The sequence below is a fragment of the Sphaerodactylus townsendi genome, linkage group LG01, assembly GCF_021028975.2.
Source record: "Sphaerodactylus townsendi isolate TG3544 linkage group LG01, MPM_Stown_v2.3, whole genome shotgun sequence".
Classification (NCBI taxonomy): Eukaryota; Metazoa; Chordata; class Lepidosauria; order Squamata; family Sphaerodactylidae; genus Sphaerodactylus; species Sphaerodactylus townsendi.
The window spans coordinates 9,305,796-9,318,240 of NC_059425.1; the positions used below are offsets into that span (position 1 = coordinate 9,305,796).

General features: G+C 52.7%; 1 protein-coding gene across 1 annotated transcript in view; it reads left to right on the forward strand.

The window, feature by feature from the left end:
• The window catches only part of HCN3 (hyperpolarization activated cyclic nucleotide gated potassium channel 3), a 37,904-nt gene extending 25,751 nt beyond the window's left edge, over nt 1-12,153 (forward strand). The window contains exons 4-8 of the mRNA XM_048510497.1: nt 445-663; nt 1,801-1,947; nt 6,504-6,744; nt 8,039-8,203; nt 9,812-12,153. Coding sequence (XP_048366454.1) covers nt 445-663; nt 1,801-1,947; nt 6,504-6,744; nt 8,039-8,203; nt 9,812-10,911 — 1,872 coding nt within the window. The 3' untranslated portion in view covers nt 10,912-12,153. The remainder of the gene's footprint in view (nt 1-444; nt 664-1,800; nt 1,948-6,503; nt 6,745-8,038; nt 8,204-9,811) is intronic.
• The last annotated feature ends 292 nt before the right edge of the window (nt 12,154-12,445 follow it).

Consider the following 12,445-nt stretch of genomic DNA (forward strand, 5'->3'; position numbering starts at 1 on the left):
CACATGGAATCGGTCCGTGTGTAAGGAATCAGCAAGGTCCAGTCCAAAAGTAACCTTAATAGTTCTTTAATGAGTTGGCTTTCACGATCGACTCTACAGGCAATGCAGAATCTAACCCCCCTCCCCTTGTCGGGCGGCCGCTTTTACGGGCCTCTCTTCCCGCCAAGAACTGGACATAAACAATTCCTCGTTCCCACAAACCAGCAGAAGTTTCACACAGACAGAAAGCAAGGTGAAGCAAGCGATAACAACTGCGCCGGGCAAGCAGCCCAACGGCGCCGGAGGAATCTCCTCCAAGGCCGAACCAACAACTCTAACTAAATCACAACCTTACACCGTGTTCACCCGAGGCGACCAAGCTGTTTGCAGGCCGGCTTCTGATCACGTGTCCCCCGTACCAGTTACTGATCTTCGGTGCAGTTCCTCTCTTTCTCTGCCCTACAGAATGACTCTTGGGGGAAGCAATACTCGCACGCGCTCTTCAAGGCCATGAGCCACATGCTGTGCATCGGGTACGGGCAGCAGGCGCCCGAGGGCATGACCGACGTGTGGCTGACCATGCTGAGCATGATCGTGGGCGCCACCTGCTACGCCATGTTCATCGGCCACGCCACTGCGCTCATCCAGTCCCTGGACTCCTCCCGCCGCCAGTACCAGGAGAAGGTGAGAAAGGGAAAGAAGGTTCTTTGGGCCGGCCTGTTCCTTTTACTTACTTACTTTACGCCCTGCCTTCGTCCCCGGGGGGGAAACCAAAGCAGCTCGCGTTCTCCTCCGCTCCTCTGTGCTACACTCACAACTACCAGCGTGGTGTAGTGGTTAAGAGCAGGTGCACTCTGATCTGGAGAACCGGGTTTGATTCCCCGCTCTGCCGCTTGAGTTGTGGAGGCTACTCTGGGGAACCAGATTAGCTTGTGCACTCCAACACGCGCCAGCTGGGTGACCTTGGGCTAGTCACAATTCTCCGGAGCTCTCTCAGCCCCACCCGCCGCACAGGGTGCTTTTTGTTGGGAGGGGGGAGGGAAAGGAGATTGTAAGCCCCTTTGAGCAGCAGTGGCGTAGTGGCGTACTGGCTAAGAGCAGGTGCTCTCTGATCTGGAGGAACCAGGTTTGATTCCCAGCTTTGCCGCCTGAGCTGTGGAGGCTTATCTGAGGAATTCAGATTAGCCTGTGCACTCCCACACACGCCAGCTGGGTGACCTTGGGCTAGTCACAGCTTCTCGGAGCTCTCTCAGCCCCACCCACCTCACAGGGTGTTTGTTGTGAGGGGGGAAGGGCAAGGAGATTGTAAGCCCCTTTGAGTCTCCTACAGGAGAGAAAGGGGGGATATAAATCCAAACTCCTCCTCCTCCTCCTCCTCCTCCTCCTCCTCCCCCTCCTCCTCTTCTTCTTCTTCTTCTTCTTCTTCTTCTTCTTCTTCTTCTTCTTCTTCTTCTTCTTCTTCTTCTTCTTCTTCTTCTTCTTCTTCTTCTTCTTCTTCTTCTTCTTCTTCTTCTTCTTCTTCTTCTTCTAACCCATGAGAGAGGTTGAGCTGAGAGGGACAGTGAGTAGCCCAAGCATTGTGGGGCTGAGTGGGGATTCAAACCTGGGCCTGTAACCCGGAGAACTGGGTTTTGAATTCCCCACACCTCCGCATGACCGGTGAATTCCTATCTGGTGATCCAGATTTGTTTCTCTGCTCCTGCACATGAAGCCTGCTGAGGAACCCTGGGTTTGTCACCGTTCTCTCTAACCTCTCTCAGCACTACCTGCCTACCAAAGCCAAACTTTCTTCATGTCCTTCTCGGTCTTTCCCCCCCACAGTACAAGCAAGTGGAACAATACATGTCTTTCCATAAATTGCCGGGAGACACCCGCCAGCGGATCCATGAATACTACGAACACCGTTACCAGGGGAAGATGTTTGATGAGGAAAATATCCTCGGGGAATTGAGCGAGCCTCTGAAGGAGGTACGGTTTTGGCAATCCCTGTTTGGGTCGGGTTGGGGCAGTGGTGGCGAACCTATGGCACGGGTGCCAGAGGTGGCACTCAGAGCCCTCTCTGTGGACACGCGCAAACAGAGTCCCCCCCGCACATCTAGGCTGGCCTGGGCCGCTGGGCTCGATTATTAGCATTAAACCTAAGACCTAGTTTTGGGGAAGCAGTGTCGGTAACCCTGCTAAGCGCTATTAAACCCCACTGATTTTCATGCGAAGAACTAAAGCGCGATCCTTTACCTGGGAGTAAGCTCGGTGGCTGGCAATGGGGCTTGCTTCTGAGCAAGCCCTCCTAGGGTCGTGATTCACCCATTGGAAGAGTTGCATGGTTGCTTCAAAGCAAAGCCACTGACTATCACCAAGCTTACTCCCAAGTAACGCACGCCTCGGAGCCAACCGTTTTTTCTAAACTGAAACCTCAGTATTCAGGTTAAATTGCCATGTTGGCACTTTGCGATAAAAAAGTGGGTTTTGGGTTGCAGTTTGGGCACTCGGTCTCGAAAAGGTTCGCCATCGCTAGGTTGGGGTACTGAGCTCTGAACTGGACATTAAAAAAGCATTGTATTGTCGAAGGCTTTCACGGCCGGATTCAACGGGTTGTCGTGGGTTTCCTGGGTTCTGCGGCCGAGGTCTGGTAGATCTTGTTCCTAATGTTCGCCTGCATCTGTGGCCGGCCTCTTCGGAGGTGTATCACAGAGGGAAGTGTGTTACACACTGTGTCCAGTGGGAATGCTTAGTGGGCTATGTACGCCAGAATCAAAGGCGAAGGGCGTTCTAGGTTCATGGACGACGAACCCCACCCAGACACGGGATTTGCATTCACTAATCCTGTTGCTACTGCAGGAAATGCAAATACGAATATAAATGGACTGAAAACCCCACCCGCAATACAACGCACTCAACCACACCTTTGCATTGCAAGTTCCACCCGAACGCTTAGTGATGGGTTCCCCACCCTGGGACATGGACAATATACCCCACTAAACATTCCCTTCTCACTGGATCAAGATCTACCAGACCACGGCCATGCAGCCCGGAAAACCCACCACAACCATTAAAAAGAATGTCCGCATCAAGTTGTGGTTTGAGCCAGGGCTTAGAACCGTGGTGGCGAACTTGACCATGCTGGAAGGGGCTGATGGGAATTGTAGTCCATGACATCTGGAGTGCCAAAGGTTCGCCACCACTGGCTTAGAATAACGTCAGACAAACCCTGCCGGATCCAATCCAAGGGCCAGCTAGTCAAGCATCTTGTTTCACCCAGTGGCTAACTCTTTCCCCTAAACACCTGCAAGCCGAGCATGAAGGCCACACTTTTCCTTTGAAGTCGGTCTGGTATTCAGAGGTATACTGCCCCTCAACATGGAAGTTCCATTTGAGTATTGTGGCTAATAGCCATCCATAGATTTAAGACACAGGTGTCAAACTCGTGGCCCTCCAGATGTTATGGACTACACTTCCCATCATCCCCTGCCAGCAGGGGATGATGGGAAGTGTAGTCCATAACATCTGGAGGGCCGCAAGTTTGACACCTATGATTTAAGATATTATTTCTGTCCCCTTTTAGCCAATGGTCATTACCACACCTTGTGGCAATCAGTTCCATAAATGAATTGTGCGCTGTGTGATCAACGACTCCCTTTGGTTTGTACTAATCTAATGCTCATCCGTTTCACGGGGGGACCCTAAATTCTGTGGGAGAAAAATAACGCTGTGTACTTCCTGCACGCTGGGCATTACGTGTTAAATGGGGCGAAGGGTGGAACCCAGAAATTCATTAGCAAGGGAGTACATCTGAACTTCTGCAAAGTGCTCTCTGTTTACTTCGGCCAGGTACTGAGGTCGGATGCTGATAAATACTTGTAGTTTACAGTGGTAGTGAAGTTCCTTAGATCTTTTATGGAGATCAAAGGAGTCTGGCTCCAGGTAATGTGTACTTCTTTCAAGTATGCTTGTTCTGCCCCCCCCCCCCCCGCAGCGTCTTTGATTGAGGTGCCCTGTTCTTGGTTGGGACAAAAAGGGGGAATGCAAGCCAGTTTCTACAGTTCTTAAAATGGCTTTATTCAAAGGAAGAAACAAGACCCTAACTCCTCCCAGGGTTAACTAAACAAGAGTACTTGCGTATCCTCAGGCTGTAGGAAGCTGTAAACTTGTCTCTTCTCCGGCTGCTGTTGGCTGGTAGACAGTCCCTTGCTTCCTTGTAGCTCTGGAATACTTGCTCTTGCTGTAGACGAACTTGGCTTGTTCTCTTTTTAGACCACCATATAAACCTATGGTCTTGTCTGGACCTATACGGTTTACATAGACGTTACGAACAGTGTGGAGATCCTCACCCTTAGCACCTCATAGATTAACTGAATAACTAACACAGAGGGCTTCTGGGTGGGGAAAGGAGAATTGTCTGCTGGGACAAAAGTCTTAAAGGGGCAGGGACTAACTAAAACACCTTCCCAGGAAAGACTTAACAATGAGGCAAAACCCATACTAACTACAGGGAAACTGAATCTTAAAAGGGAAATAACTAAAGGCTCTGTGACTAAAGGCTCTGTGACAATGCTTAAGCCCCATTTTCAATCCCAAAGCTCAGAAACCGCAACTATAGCTAACAACCCCGCTCCCCGCTTAAAATTAGAGTTTTTGTTGTAAAAAAAAACATTTTTAGGTTAGCATTTCAGTATCTAGTATTAGTCAAAGGCTCATTTTAATGAGGTTTCTTTCTGTTGTATTCAAAAAAAGAATCTTCATTTCTGTTTTGCAAAACACAGTTGGCTTTCCCCCGGGTCCTTGAATCTTGGGTTCAAAGCCGAATACACTGATAGTAATTTTAAAAAGGATTTTCACAGTATCCGCTCTCTCTGCCCACGACAGGGAAATGCGGAAAGGTGTTCTTTCTTTGCTTCTGAGCTTCTGCTCCTCCGCCTCCTGTGAAATACCACGGAGGGTTTTCAGAGCAATGCCCCAGGAGTAAAGAGAGAACAAATCCCAGGGGATACAGAGGCAGCGAAATCTGCCCATCACGACGCTTTTTAGACATTGTTGCGGGAAGGAAAGAAGGCGATCAGAGCGGCTGTTTCCAGCAGCAACCTTGCGCCTGTCACAATGTCTGATTCCTGAGTGAATCTGGAATGGGGGGATTCGGTTTTAGGATGGAGGCGGATATTCGAGCTAATGTTTTTTCTCCTCCGAGTTTTGCGAAATGCGACAGAAGATTGTCAGAGCCAGGCTCTGGGAGCAAAGAGAACACAAATCCCAGTCGATACTGAGATGGGGAAAAGTAGGAGAATGAATTGCGGGGCTGCCGTTTTCAGCGGCAGCCCTGCGTCTGTCACACGTCTAATTCCTGAGTGTATCTGGAATGGGGGGAATTCGGTTGTAGGATAGAGGCGAATATTGGAGCTATTGTTTCTTCTCCTCCAAGTTTTGCGAAATGCGACAGAAGATTGTCAGAGCCATGCCCCGGCAGTAAAGGGAACACAAATCCCAGTGGATACAGAGATGGGGGAAAGAGGCAGAATGAATTACAGAGCTGCTGTTTTTAGCGGCAACCCTGTGTCCGTCACATAAGAACATAAGAACATGAGAACAAGCCAGCTGGATCAGACCAGAGTCCATCTAGTCCAGCACTCTGCTACTCGCAGTGGCCCACCAGGTGCCTTTGGGAGCTCACATGCAGGATGTGAACACAATGGCCTTCTGCGGCTGTTGCTCCCGAGCACCTGGACTGTTAAGGCATTTGCAATCTCAGATCAAGAGGATCAAGATTGGTAGCCATAAATTGACTTCTCCTCCATAAATCTGTCCAAGCCCTTTTTAAAGCCATCCAGGTGAGTGGCCGTCACCACCTCCTGTGGCAGCATATTCCAAACACCAATCACACGTTGCGTGAAGAAGTGTTTCCTTTTACTAGTCCTAATTCTTCCCCCCAGCATTTTCAAAGGATGCCCCCTGGCTCTAGTATTGTGAGAAAGAGAGAAAAATTTCTCTCTGTCCACATTTTCTACCCCATGCATAATTCTATAGACTTCAATCGTATCCCCTCTCAGCCGCCTCCTCTCCAAACTAAAGAGTCCCAAACGCTGCAGCCTCTCCTCATAGGGAAGGTGCTCCAGTCCCTCAATCATCCTCGTTGCCCTTCTCTGCCCTTTTTCTATCTCTTCGATATCCTTTTGGAGATGCGGCGACCAGAACTGGACACAGGACTCCAAGTGCGGTCGCACCACGGCTTTATCTAAGGGCATGACAATCTTGGCCGTTTTATTCTCAATTCCTTTCCTAATGATCCCCAGCGTAGAGTTGGCCTTTTTCACAGCTGCCAGGCATTGAGTGGACATTCCCACGGAACTATCAACTAAGACGCCCAGATCCCTTTCCTGGTCTGTGACTGATAGCACTGACCCCTGTAGCGTGTATTGCAGAACAACAACACTAAGACGCCCATGTTTAATTCCGGAGCGAACGTGAAATGTAGGCGATGGTTAGGGTTCGGACTAAAGGTTTCTGCCTTCCTCCTCTCCCTCCCTGGGAACCAGGAGATCATCAACTTCAACTGCCGCAATCTGGTGGCCAACATGCCTCTTTTCGCCAACGCGGATCCCAACTTCGTGACCGCCATGTTGACCAAGCTGCGCTTCGAGGTCTTCCAGCCGGCCGACTTCATCATCCGGGAGGGAACCGTGGGCAAGAAAATGTATTTCATTCAGCACGGGGTGGTCAGCATCCTGACGCGCGGCTCCAAGGAAATGAAACTCTCGGACGGCTCCTACTTCGGCGGTCAGTTTTAGAAGGCGGAACAACATTTCGTGGGGGGGGGAATTTTAGTCATCGGTTCGTTAGACTTACTATCCTGCCCACCCACGACGGGGGTTCTTCTGAAAACGAAAGTCTGCAGCTCAAGGACACCCAACGGCCAGGACGGGGATTCGAATCTGGGCTTTGCCGGTCAAAGTCTCGCAATCTAGCCACTGCACTGCCCCAGTGAATAAAGGGTTAGCAATCCATTCGTTTTGCAGAGGCAAATTTGCTGGTGGCCCCCCGCCCCTCAAAGATGCGGTAACCTCTACCCGGGCCACGGTCTTTACTGCCCTGACCCCTGCCTGGTGGAATACCTTCCCTTCAGCCATCAGGGCCCTGCGTGACCTTGGACAGTTCCGCAGGCCTGTAAAACTGAGCTGTTCCACCGGCATTGGGGGGGGGCTGGCTGCTGATTGTCTGCTCCCCCCCGCTAAACCCCCCATGAACCATCTAACTGGTTGTTTATGCCAGTCCCACCACCTAAAGTTAGTTGGTCTGTCTGTCTGTCTGTCTTGTCTGTCTGTCTTGTCTGTCTGTCTGTCTGTCTGTCTGTCTGTCTGTCTGTCTGTCTGTCTGTCTGTCTGTCTGTCGGTCGGTCGGTCGGTCGGTCGGTCGGTTTATTTATTATATTTTTAGACTGCCCTTCCCAGTAGGCTCAGGGCGGTGTACATCATAACTTAATATACAAATTAAAACATAAACAGATGGGTTTTCTATGATGCAGACTCTGGAATTTTTAATGTATATTTTTTAAATTTTGTATTATTCTGTGTATTGGTTTTATCTTGTATTGATTATAGTTTTGGCTTTTATCTGTACACCGCCCAGAGCACTTCGGGGGTGGGCAGTATACCAAATCTAATAAATAAATAGATAGATAGATAGATGGATAGATGGATGGATGGATGGATGGATGGATGGATGGATGGATGGATGGATGGATGGATGGATGGATGGATGGATGGATGGATGGATGGATGGATGGATGGATGGATGGATGGATGGATGGATGGATGGATGGATGGATGGATGGATGGATGGATGGATGGATGGATGGATGGATGGATGGATGGATGGATGGATGGATGGATGGATGGATGGATGGATGGATGGATGGATGGATGGATGGATGGATGGATGGATGGATGGATGGATGGATGGATGGATGGATGGATGGATAGATAGATAGATAGATAGATAGATAGATAGATAGATAGATGGGTGAATGTGGGCATGTGATTCCTGACGCTGTGTGATCTCCTCGTCCTTCCAGAGATCTGCCTTCTGACCCGGGGCCGGCGCACAGCCAGTGTGCGAGCAGACACCTATTGCCGCCTCTACTCCCTCTCGGTGGACAACTTCAACGAGGTCTTGGAGGAGTACCCCATGATGCGCAGAGCCTTTGAAACAGTAGCTATGGACCGGCTGGACCGCATAGGTGAGTGGCTGGGACAGTCTGGGGCTCAGTGGCAAAGGGGTGGGGGGCAAAATCATGTCTGGCCCTGCTCCCATGCCCCCCTCACAGCCCCCTGTGGCTTCCACCCCTCCACCCCCCCACTTACCTTAGATTCTTTCTCCTACCTCTTAGTTCCTCTCCCCTGCAGCCTGGTGGGAACTACAATTCCCTGGAGCAAGGTCTCCTGGGAAGTGTAGTTCTCACCAGACTGCAGAACTGAGGGGAATGAGAGACGAACTAAGGGCAAGAGAGAAGAAGTAAGGTAAGGGGTGTGTGGGGGTGGCGACACAAGGGTGGGGACATGGGGGTGCTCTGGGGATGGGGCAGGGTAGGGCTGTGGAGGCGGTTTTCTGCCCCATGTGACCCCAACGGCGCACACCAGGGGTGGGGTGCCTCCCTGTCCCATTGGCGCTATGCCACTGCTTAGTGGATGAGCCTTGTCTTTGCACGCTCGAGGTCCCAAGTTTAATGGCTTCTCCAGGCGGGAACCTGGCGGGAACCTGGAGAGCAGCTGCCAGTCTTAGATATGACTGTCCTGATGGACGGAGAGTCTAATTCAGTATAAGGCAGTTTCTTGTGTGGATGTTGGCAACAGCCAGTAACGGGGTTCATTATGTATGGTTCCCCCCACCCCAGTGACCTTGCAAGAACAAAGCCGCAGGCCCACATGTGTCCCTCGTAGTCAACGTTCCCTGTGTGGCTGCGTGGTCACCATATTGGTGCCATGTAGATAAGGGGGCTGCCCAGCGGGGGGGGGGGCGCTCTCCCAAGCAGTTCAGTTCCACTCAGTGTCTGTGACGTTCCGTACAGCATTGGGCAGAGGCGTATCTATGGGATATGTAACCCGGTGCAAAATCGCCTCCCGTATGACCCTGTATAACCCTCCCGTATAACCCTCCCCCCCAGCAAACAATATCTTTTTGCACTAGGTCATCTCAGTGTATGGACCTGGAGGGAAGGAAAAGGGGTGTGGGGGTTATTTTTCACTCCCCCGTGACTAAATGGCCGCAGCCCGAGGACATTTGACCCCATATGTCCCCCTAGGTGGTACGCCCCTGGCACTCAGGAACCATTAGAGCATAGGTGTCAAAGTCGCGGCCCTCCAGATGTTATGGACTACAGTTCCCATCATACCCTGCCAGGGGATGATGGGAACTGTAGTCCATAACGTCTGGAGGGCCGTGACTCTGATACCTGTGGATTGGAGGAACTATTGGTCTCAGTCGTTCATCATACCCTGCTTTTCTCTACTTTAAGGAGTCTCAAAGCGGCTCACAATCACCTTTTCTTCCTCTCCCCCTAACAGGCACCTTGTGAGGTAGGTGGGGCTGAGCGAGTTCGGAGAGAACTGTGACTGGCCCAAGGTCACCCAGCAGGCTGCATGTGGAGGAGTGGGGGACCGAGCCTCGTTCTCCAGACTAGACCGCCACTCATGTGGAGGAGCGGGGAGACCAAACAGGACCTCTGTTTGGGACAGGATGCCGGACAAGATGGATCTTTGTCTCGAGTCATCCCGCTTTTCTTGCTGCACTGTTGTTTGAAAACGCGCCTTTCTTACGCTCCCATACATGTCTCCCTTTCTCCCCCCAGGCAAGAAGAACTCGATCCTCCTGCGCAAGCGGGCGGAGCACAGCTCCAGCAGCGTGAACAACGAGATCATCCAGCAGATCGTCAAACACGACCGCGACATGGCGCATAACATCCAGGACCTGCCGCCAGTGATGGCCGGGCGGGAGCTGAGCGGCAAGCCAGTGATCTGGGAGCCGCTGGTACACGCGCCGCTGCAGACCGCCGCGGCCACCACCAACGTGGCGATCGCGCTAACGCACCAGCAGAGCTTGGCAGCTCACATCTTCCTGCCACCGTCTTCTCTGTCCAGCCCTCTCTCTCCAGACTCCGCATTCATCCCCCGACACCCACGCCGTTCCCAACCCAGCCTGGGTGGCTCGCGGCCTTCCTCGGTCAGCTCCCCAGCTTCGGGGGCGCAGTCCCATTTACAGACTCCAGCGGCTGGGTCTCCTTCTTCGCCCATGGTCCAGTGCCCGTCACCCTTTGAAAGTTTAGGACCAAGAGGAGGCCCTCTGGGACAAGCCATCCCTCGGCCTGTCCAAAAGGTAGAACCGGTCCCCGGAGAGCACCAGCCGCGACTCTCCAAATCCCGCGGCGCTTCGGTCTCGACCTCACTCCTGCCACAGCCAGCAAGCGCCTCGTCGATCCTCCCCGGACGAACTCTTCACTACAGCCTGTCGCGAGCCACTGGCTCCCACATCTCCCTGTTTTTGCAGCCCCAGCAGCTGGTGAAGCACCGGAGCACGCAGGGCCTTTCCGTGGGCTGCCTCACCCAAGATATACGGCCGCTTTCAGCCTCCCAGCCGTCCTTACCGAACCGGCTTGCTCTCCAGGCGGACATGGGCCCCTCTCAGCAGGCTGGGAAGTCAGTTGGGAATCTGACGCACTGGTCGTCCCCCTCAGTCACAGGGCTGTCATCCAAGCCAGCCACTGCCGCCACAGGCCAGCCTGCCTCTACCCAGCAGGTGCCTTTGGGTTCTAGCCGGTCCATCAGTGGGGCAAGCACTCCACAGTCCCCTGCCTCCACGCCCCGGCACGTGGCCAGCCCGTCCCGTAAGGGCTCCGTGGCGTTTAGCCCCGAGGTGGACACCGGGAAACCAAAGTTCACGTCCAACATGTGAGGCCTCGAGAAAAACCCAGGACAGCATCTTCTGACGTGTAGGAGGAGAAGAGTCACCTTCTTGGAGAACAGAACTACTGGGGCAGACCCAGGGATGGGGAAAGGGGTAGGGCAGAGTTCGGTGTCGTAGAACGGGCAGGCGGTTCCGGAACATACGCTCGGTGTCGTTCCAAGTCCTATCTCAACGGGAAGAGGGTGGAAACCGTTTCTTCGGCCCCTTCCTAATTTTGAACACCGCAGTAGAAAGGAACCTACAGAAGGCTGAGTCGAGCCCCCTCCGCCCCGTTTTGAGCTCCTTCGTCAGCCTTTGTGTGGGGAAGCCACCCCTGCCGGTGGATCGGTTTCGTGTGTATCTGAGCCCCGTAGGCCCCAAGTTTTAGGCTTTTGGGGGTTGGGGGAAGGAACTGCATCAAGAGTAACATCATTTTTCAACGTGGGAACCTCGTGACCGAGCAGTTCTATGGTTCGCTCCCTCGCCAGATGTGAAGCAAGAGGTCTGAGAAATCAGGCCGAGGAAAAGGCCGAAGTTCTGGGCATGAGGAAGTGCTCAGCTTAAACGCCCCCCCCCAGACTAGCCCTAAGCGAGTAACAGCCAGTTTATGGCCGTTCCTGAAGGAGTGACTCCCCCCGTCTCTCCCCCTCCTTTAGGGACGTTCTCGACGAGGAGATATTTTATCGAGTGATTTTTCCACCACCCCCAGATCTGTGCAATATGCATCTCCCGGCGTTTCGTGCGAGTGTGTGTAACCGTAGAAACCCCGGTTCCGTGGGGAGGGAAGGGTAGGCCGCTTGGCCCCCCCAAGTCCCTCTCCTTCTGCCTGTCCCCACCACCCCAGAGACAATGGGATAGAAAGCCACACCCACCTTTGCTGTTAACCGCCATGAGCTCAGCGTCAGCGCTGGGCCGGGGCCCCCGGGAGGCCCCAACCCACCCTCAGACGGAAAGCTGCGGCTTCTCCCTGACCCTGGCTCAGGTAACCCCTAACTTGAAGGTGCATTATGGCCCCTGTCTGTGGGTTGCCCCCCATGGAGTTGGTTTTTTAAAAAATCCAAGTGCTGCCTAGAGGTGCCAGCCAATAACCACCGACCCGTTTTGTTCCCGATTGACGGATCCAGCGTATCTGCTGCTCCTTGCTCCTGCTTAGAAGAAGAAGAGTTTGGATTTATACTCCCCCGTTTCTCTCCTGTAAGGAGACTCAAGGTGGCTGACAAGCTCCTTCCCCTTCCTCTCCCCCCAAAAGATACCTTGTGAAGTAGGTGAGGCTGAGAGAGTTCTGAGAGGACCGTGACTAGGTCAAGATCACCCAGCAGGAGTGTAGGAGTGTGGAAACACATCTGGTTCACCAGATAAGCCTCTGCCACTCAGGCGGAGGAGCGGGGAAGCAAACCCAGTTTTCCGGATTAGAATCCACCTGCTCTTAACCACTACGCCACGCCGGCTCTCACGAGGAGGAGTGCTAAAAAGCTAATTTAACTGAACGAATACAACACAGTGTTGCCCTTTTGTAGGAGGGAGGGGGATCACATGTGTGAAA